This window comes from Stegodyphus dumicola, chromosome 1 (genome assembly GCF_044657685.1).
Source record: "Stegodyphus dumicola isolate Sdum_Otavi_A_Nest chromosome 1, ASM4465768v1".
In the NCBI taxonomy this organism is placed as follows: domain Eukaryota; kingdom Metazoa; phylum Arthropoda; class Arachnida; order Araneae; family Eresidae; genus Stegodyphus; species Stegodyphus dumicola.
In genome coordinates, this window is record NC_140768.1 from 197,736,347 (window position 1) to 197,745,252 (window position 8,906).

The 8,906-nt window shown below is 33.2% G+C and overlaps 1 protein-coding gene across 1 annotated transcript in view; it reads right to left on the reverse strand.

Annotated features, from left to right (window-relative positions):
• LOC118201353 (astacin-like metalloprotease toxin 5) overlaps nucleotides 1-8,583 on the reverse strand; it is a 51,015-nt gene extending 42,432 nt beyond the window's left edge. Inside the window, exons 1-2 of the mRNA XM_085824580.1 lie at nucleotides 8,459-8,583; nucleotides 2,472-2,542 (exon numbers count right to left, since the gene is read on the reverse strand). Of these exons, the coding sequence (XP_085680706.1) occupies nucleotides 2,472-2,542; nucleotides 8,459-8,510 (123 nt within the window). The 5' untranslated portion in view covers nucleotides 8,511-8,583. The remainder of the gene's footprint in view (nucleotides 1-2,471; nucleotides 2,543-8,458) is intronic.
• Nucleotides 8,584-8,906: the final 323 nt, after the last annotated feature.

Consider the following 8,906-nt stretch of genomic DNA (forward strand, 5'->3'; position numbering starts at 1 on the left):
CGGTCAACTTTATGTTGCCTGTTCAAGAGTTCGTGAAAGAACGGACGTAAAATTAAAAATAATTGATGGTCCTCTCTGCAAGGCGAGCTTAAAAATGATGGAAAGATCTACACAAGAAATGTTGTGTACAAAGAGATCTTTGACATGTGAGTTAACATTTTATTATTTAGATCAGCTTTATTCATTGAGCTAGCGGTGGCCGCCAGTGGTTTCCTTCATTGCACTCTACTTTAAGCAATTAAGCAAGTAGAAGGGGGAAACCCCGTGGGGGAGTAAGCAAAGGGGTGTCCTCGCCGTCTGCCCTGGGTAATTCAGTTTGAATAACAGACACCTTTGCACAAATAATTTTAATTACAATTTCCTTCCCACTGCTCATTGTAATGTAAGGCATATTTTAATTTTATAACAATTATTTTAATTTAATTTTAAAGTTACTTTCCTATCGATTCTTGTTTCCACTTACAACTCCCTACCAGAATGAATTTTTAGAATCACGTTGAATGCAAATTAGTTAGAAGCAGTATTTAAGGAAGATTCAACTTACTTCATGAGAGAGAGCTAGAAATCCTGAGTACAGCGTGTTTGCCTTCGGGCTAAATCTCTCTTGAACCTATCACGCTCGGACGTATATTAAGTGCCTTTTGATATTTCCCGGCTAGTTTAAATTAAGGGCCAGCTACGTTAGACCTTGTGTTTAGCTTTGGCTAAGTCACTCTTAGTTAACTATAGTTTGGTTCTTATTTCTTATTTAGAGTTCAAGTCCGAGTGGAGGCTTTGTAGTAAGCCCGAGAAAGGGACCAACTGTTCATCTTATTTTGAGTGAAATAAAGTGTAGTTAATCTTTCTCAAGTCTACGTCTTTAGTTATTTGAACTCAGCGATACGTCACTTAACAGTTCACTAGGTTCCTCAATGTCTATTTAGTAGAATAAGTCTGAAGAACACCACAGTAAAACTGGTAGCACATTTGGCTAGCATCCGGAAGATCCATGGCTCGAGTCCCAGCAAGGGCGTAGCTAACTTATCACATTACCTGCTCTTAAAGAAGCCTTATAGCTCTACTCCAATGCGTATTTCTTTGATTCTAGGATCTTGTCGATTTAAACGCGCAAAACTAAATTTTAATGCGATGCTAAATACGATTTAATTTTATTACCACTAGCAAAAACAGAGGAATTTGATTCTCAGAAAATCGGTAAATGAAATTAAAGATTAAAAAAACTTCTAATTAATATATTAATTAAAATATAATTTAATTTACTAATCGCAACAGTAGTTGCTTTCTATAGGTATAATATTTGTTACGAAATGTACAGGGGCAGTGGGATAGCTTCTCCGCAAAGCAGTTTTAGGGTTGCCATAAAATGGCAAGAGAAGGCAGGGTTGCTCCATTTGGCAATAAATCGCCCATTTGGCGACAAAGTTGGCGATATACCATGGGAGGATGGAGAACCTTCTGGAACGAATTCTTACCGGTTTAGCCCAGAATGTTCTTGAACACAAGTCAAAAACTATATAAACCCTGCTTGTACGCGAAAAGTCAGAGTGCGAGATAGTTAGTCTCGAGTTAGTCAGTTCGTGCGGAGTCGATCGAGTTGACAGCCGGGCAGCAAGTGCCGAGTGGATCGTTGAGTGTATCGAAAGAAGCTCTTAGTGTATCGCGGTTAGTGCATCGTCGAGAGAGTGTGTTGAGCTCCGGGAACGACTAAACTGAAGAGTTGGGAGCTGTGTTCTGTGTGTCGTCGAGTGCATCGCGAGTTGTAGCGTCGAGAGTCTCGAAAGTACGTGGAGTTCCGAGAACGACCGAGCAGAGTCGGAAGCTGGTGCTTTGCAGTGAAGCTATCTCCACCGTTAGAGCCTAATAACCTGAAGGCTGTGTCGCTGAATTGTTCCAGCGAGTGTATAGTAGATCTTCGACGACTGTAAAACGTGACCTTGTCCTGATTAATATTGGCTAAAAAGTGTGTTTCGATACTTCATCATCAAGTGTCGTCATCATTCACTTCAAATCCTCACGAAACCCATACGTAACGTAAAGAAAATAAAATAACGTAACAACTGGTGTCAGAAAAAAAAACGCAACAATATTCACGATTTCTTTCAGAAAAAATTCTAATTTCCCTGAGCCTTTGTATCAGAGAATACTTCACATTTCGAGTCTGAGTCTTTCTAAGCCATCTTTATTATTTCTTAATTTATCATTTGCTGAGCCAAGAAAAAAGCATTCGTTGTCAAAGAAACTTTTTTTAATGAACAAAGTCATTAAAAAAATCGTTGGGTACACATTCAAGTCTCGAGAAAATTTAGAAAATTCTAAGGTCATAAGTCGCATTTACGACTTAAGAATGCATTTTACAGCCTTTTACGTGAGGCAAAGTACATCTCCGAAATAAAGAAATGCGGTATTTGATATCTGATGACTAATATAGTAAAGACATATTCACTGAAATAAAATTTCAAATAAAAACCTACCTGATCAAGATCGATTCCCATGATATCACCTTCGAATAAGCCTTCATTTTCCATGGGGTTATGCCTCCTCACTTAACAAGAAAAAGAACGAAAAACAAATTTATCATAAATTCTGAAATATTTTTAAAAGCAATAAATATTTGACATATTTTTAGAATAGAGTGCTGTGCACATTCACTGAAAACTCAATTTATAAAATACATCTTTCCTTCATGAAGCTAATAAGAAATTTTCCCGATCTTTGATGAACAATTAATGAAAATTTAACTTTATAATGTATTTTCTCCCTCCTTTCCCCATGCCTTCGTGGTGTAACTGAAAGCACGCTGGGTGCATATCCAAGAAGTCCGGAGTTCGCATCCCGGAAAAGTGCATTGAAGATTTCTTCAGTTTCCTTGCTTCGAAAAATTCTATAAAGATTGTACACTCGCACCCGAACTAAAAGGTGGTGGACGATAATTCGTCACCACTAGGATTTGGCGACTGGGTTCCCTAATCCTCAGTCACCCTTTGAAAGGGGAATTATATAAGGTATTTTCTTCCTTCTTTCTGCATGTCTTCAGGGTGTAATTGAAACACAGGTGGGTAAGTACCTGTGTAGATTTAATTTATGATATAGCCAATAGCTCTTACATGAATAATAGCAAATATATGGTAAATATTAAAAGGGAATTCCCATGTCATACGCTGCTGTTGAATCATCTGTTTCTTAAATTTTTTGTCGTTTTAATTAATTTTTTCAAAAAATATCCATTAACATTTTTTTAATTTTTAAAGTTAAATTCTTCTAATTGTTAGGTCGAAGAATTTGCCACGATTTTCAGGATGAACTTTTTTCTCACCAATCAATTAATGTCTAATTTAAAAGAAAATATAATCATTATGAGACACAAAATTTCCATATGATTTTTTTAGCGTGTTGCTGTTTAATTAGCGCTATTGAGTTCATGCATATTCTTTCACTAATGAATTCATTGAAATAAACATTTGGAAATTTAATTCTCAAAAATACCATTATCTAATTATTAAGTAATTACAATGAATCTCTCTGTGAAATAACCACCCATAGCTCCAAACTTTTTTTAGTCCAAAGGGGCTTTGTCCCTGAAGGACTATTGTTTTCGTTTTGCGATTTTGCGTCGGACTCATAAACGTCGGTTCACTTTTCAAACTGTTGCCACAAAATGTTAGAGTCCTGCATTATATTTGAAGAAATTAAATAATAAAAAATCTGCATAAATGATTGTCTATTTCTCGCATTGTGATAAAACAATGGTAAATAGAGCCATCGAATTTTGAATGACGAAATCCTACTGCGAATATGGGCATCTGAAATCCCAAATTTGGAACTTGTTTTATTATAGATTTTATATTTTGTAAAACTTTAACGAACTTTTGATTTACAAACTCAATGCTTTAAAAGCGAGAAATGGCAACGTTATATAGAAAAAAATACTTTTATCTCCAGCTCGCGAGACTGTGTATATCGGAAATTCTAAAGATATGCTTAATTTAACATTATTTTGCGATATTGCTCTTGAACTGAATTTTATGGTTTAAGTGCAAAGAACATGATATTTAATAAATAAAGGTAACACTCAAAACGTTAAAAAAACGCCCCTTTAGACGTAATTTAAAATCTAAAACATTTCAGATTTTTTTTTTTTTTTTTTTTACGGAATTGGCCATTTTTAGGCTTTCGTCTGTACTAAGGGCAGAAGTGGTGGTCATTTTATTATGGAGGCACCTAATAGATGGCCTCCTATTTAAGAAGTAACGGCCTCATAGGAAGTAACGATTAGGATAACGGCCACCGTTACTTCCTACAAGGAGACAGACAATTTGCATCCATGCCTTCTCTGGGATTCGAACCTGGGTCCTTAGGTATCGCAGTCGGATCCCCTAACCACTATAACATCTGGGCGGCCTAGCTCCAAACGATTTTGGTCTTCTCTATGTTCGAAAAATGATGCTTAAATACCGATATTTATCTATGTTAAAAATACTATTCACTGTCAGAGAAATCACTGATAGTGACTTAAATCATTAGTCTGTATCAGAGTCACTATCATTAGTCTCTCTCAGAATGGTAGTCGCGGTATTTTGAATTAGTTTATTATTAGCACCACAGGCGCTATATTAGTCGATATTTATCTAGGTCAGAAACACTATTCACTGTCAGAGAACTCACTGATAGTGACTTAGTATTATTAGTCTTTATCACAGTTACTATCATTAGTCTCTCTCAGAATGGTAGTCGCGGTATTTTGAATTAGTTTATTATTAGCACCAGAGGCACTATATTAGTCTCCAGACTCCCCTTTTTTTCCGGATCACTTTGTGTTCGAATCATTTTTCAAAATGTTGCCACCAAATGTTATCGACCTGCATTGTTTAAGTAATAAAGAATCTGCATGTATGAATGTTCCATGCATTTTGGGAAAACGATGGCACATAGAGCCACAGTTTTAGTACTCATAAGTCCTCCACTCGAAAATAGGCAACTCGAAGACCAAATTTTTTTTATTTCGAAATGGTTTTTGATTTATTTCGTATTTTGTACAAATTCAAACAATTTTTATTTACCAAACTCAGTGATCTGAAACCGGGAAGTGGCAATACTGTTCAATTAAAATAATTTTATCTCCGGCGCACCACACCTTTGTCGTTTGGCAAAATGTAAGTTATTTATCTCTCAATTTGAGTCCACTAACTCGACTAATTTAATGCAATTGTCTGCAGTAAAATACTGATTATCTCATCGTACCAACGTGTCGCGATTCAGTAAAGCATAGGATATTTAACTTTCAAATTTAATTTCTCTATTATTGAGTAGCAAACGAAGTGATTGAAAAGCAATTAATGCAGTGCTCAAAAATATTTTTCTAATTTTTGATCGTGATTGATTTAAATAAAAATGCTCCTTAATCATGACATGCCTGTTTAGAAATATTAAATGTTTTCATGACATGACACCAGCTGGACTCGTTAACCTAATTATTTCAACCAAAAATTAGTAGTATTAATTATTATGAATTTTGTGCGTTGTATAATAATTGGTTGCTTAGTGAAAAACATATATTATTACTTATTGTAAATAATTGCATTGTTTAGGGGATACATCTGATTTCTATATACCTGAATTTATACATATATAAATAAATAACAAAAATTTTAAAAAGAAGAAGAAAGGTAGGAAAACTGAAGATTCGGATTTTAACATAACACCTGAGTATTGATTAATGATTTTTATGTTCTCACTGAGCAGTGAGTCTTAGACTCTATTCTGATAACAAAGTTTTTTTTTGTCCTTTTAGCTTTATTATTAAGGATCGCTTTCTTCGCATTTACGCTTCATAAAATTCAAGAGCCAAATTACAAACTATTAAAAAAAATGCTATGTACTTTTCTCTTTTTCACGATAACTCTTTTAGGCGGTTAGCCTCTCGAGTGGCTAGGTTTCAAATAAATAATTTAATGAATATAACCCAAAATGTGTGGCAACCCCTTACACTCTATCGGGACTTCTAAAGATATGTTGTTCCGGAGGAAATAACGCCACAAATAAACAAACAAACACATAGACGTGCACAGATTTTAATAGTATAGCTTGTTTATTTCAAATTTTGTAAATCTTGCAACAAATTTTTGATTAACGAACTCAACAACTTTAAAGCTAGCAATGGCAACACTGCACGGAAAAAAAATTTATCTCCAGCGCGCCAGATTGTCTATTGAAAATTCGAAAGATAGGCTAACTCTTTTTAAATATTTTTAGCTCAAAGGAACATTATCCCAAATGCTCTCGAAAGAAGAGTTTATGCATGTAAATGGAAAAAAACGCTGCTTTGGACGTAATATAAAACATGAAAGATTTCAGATTTTATTAGTCCAAAGGGGCTTTGTCCCTGAAGGACTACTGTTTTCGTTTTGCGATTTTGCGTTGAATCACTATAAATGTCCGTTTCACTTTTCAAACTGTTGCCACCCAATGTTAGAGTCTTGCATTATATTTGAAGAAATTAAATAATGAATATTTGAAATAATGATGCATAAATGTATGTATATTTCTCGCATTGTGATAAAACAACGGTACACAGAGCCATCGAATTTTGAATGACGTAATCCTCCTACGAATATGGGCATGTGGAAGACTAAATTTGAAATTTGGAATTTGTTTTATTATCGATTTCATATTTTGTAAACTTTTAACGAATTTTTGATTAACAAACTCGAGGATTTCAAAGCGAGCAATAGTAACACTCTACGGGGGGGGGGAATCATTTTTATCTCCAGCGCGCTAGACTGGGTATCGGAAATTCTAAAGATATGCTCATTTTAAAACTATTTTGCGATATTGCTGTTAAAATGAATTTTATGATTTAAGTGCGAAGAACGTGATACTTAATATATAAATGTAACACACAAAATATTAATTAATTTATTTATTTTAATTCTTTATTTATTACCATCAGGAAACGATAGTTTCCGTGGTCAGGCTTTTTTTCTCTAATTGCTGCCAAGTGATGATTTGAGTTTCTTTGTTACTGCTGCTGTTAATTTCTTTGCATGGTTGCATATTACTAAAACATAAAATGCTAAAATACTGCTAGAATATGTTAGAATACAGCTATATATTACTAGAGCTATATATTACCTATATATTACTAGAATTTAGTTGGATTCTTGTACCTTAAGGAACTCAGTAAATTCTTGAAGGATTCAATGAATGACAGATGTTAAGATAATCTAATACCAGAATTTTACTTGTTCTTAATTACGCGCGTATGACAAAAATTACTTGAGATTTTTTCCCCCTTTTATCTTTTTTCTGTTATTGCAAAAGTATGCGCAAAAGTGATTGCAAAAGTATGAAAGATGCTGATACTGAATTTTCGTGTTAGTAAAAAAGTTTTTTTTTTTTTTTTTTTTTTTTTTTTTTCAAATTATAGGCCAAAATATTCTTTTACGATATTAATAAGTCTACCCCGTAATTTTTTGTCTACATTGTAAATTTTTATATCATTTAAACAGCGGTTAAATTGGAAACTTTAAATGCAGCTTTCACTCTTTTAGAATTTTTCATTGCTTTAAGCTATTCGAATTTTAATTATTGGAAAGATAACTAAATTTTTTGAAATTTTTTTGTTTGTTTTCAATCATATAAATTAAAAACGCTCCTTTCTATTTTTTTATTAAATTATTAAACATTTCTTTAGGAATAATGGAATATTTTTAATATCATAAAGCGTATACTGAAATACTTTATGATGTTTAAAAATGGTGTTTTCAGTTCTTATTGAACAAAAAAAAAAAAAAAAAAAAAAAAAATTCAAAAACAAACCGATGAAGTCTGCTTATTATAGCACCTACTAAAACAGAGTTTGGGAGGGCTATCTGCCTAAAGGAATGATGCCTTCGTGGAGGCGTTTCTCGGAGAAAATGGCTTTGTTAACGTTACACATTTGGGAAAACAGCGAAAACGTCGATACAGTCAAAAATCCATTCTTTAAATCCAGCATTTAGTGATTCTTGTCCATTCGGCACTGACGGACTCAAATGATTCTATAATAGCAATGAGATATGCGATATATGGCGTAAGAAATATGTTTTATGAATGAAAGTAACGCTTAGCATGTTCATTATCATTTGGATTTATATTATACAATAAATATATTTTTGATTACTTAAGTTAGACAACTTAATAAACTTTTGTTACTTTAAATGGAAATACTTTGATAATTGGCTGTCCTTCAGCCTATTGGGAAGGTAAATTATAACTCTAATATCTCCTGTATTTGTAGCATATGCTAAGTCTAGTAGATGATAAATGGCATAGTAGCATACGTAAGGTAACGATGCCAAAAATATTTGGAAAATTCCGCTAAACAAGATTTTAATGTCAAAAAGAAAAAGAATAAAATTTTTTTTATTATTTTTCTATTTAAACTGAAAAAAAAAATTGAAATATTCAATTTTCAACTTACCTGGATTTGCCCATAATGTCGCTACCAGACATAAAATAATGAGGATTTGCATATTGACTGCTGATGGCCGCTTGTGTGTCTATCCATTTCTAAAGTGTTTTCTATTTTATAAAGAATTTTATCTGCAAATGGAGTATGGGAAAGAAACCCTCTGCGAATGAATGCTGATATTAAAAATTGTGAACCTTTAAACTTTACATATTAAGATACGCTATCATTAATAAATAAAATTATCTGACTTACCTAAAAATACGTCACAAACTCGATTATTTCATACTTTCTTTTCTGAGGTTAAAAATCTCCTTAAATTAATTTTTTAAATTTATAACTGCATAAGAAATTTAAATTTCGAAGTCATGAGCCTTGTAACTTTTCTGCTTATGACTTAGATCTTTACTGTGACTTCTTCTTTCCATTTCGAAGCCAGAATGCAAATTAGCTCGCGTGT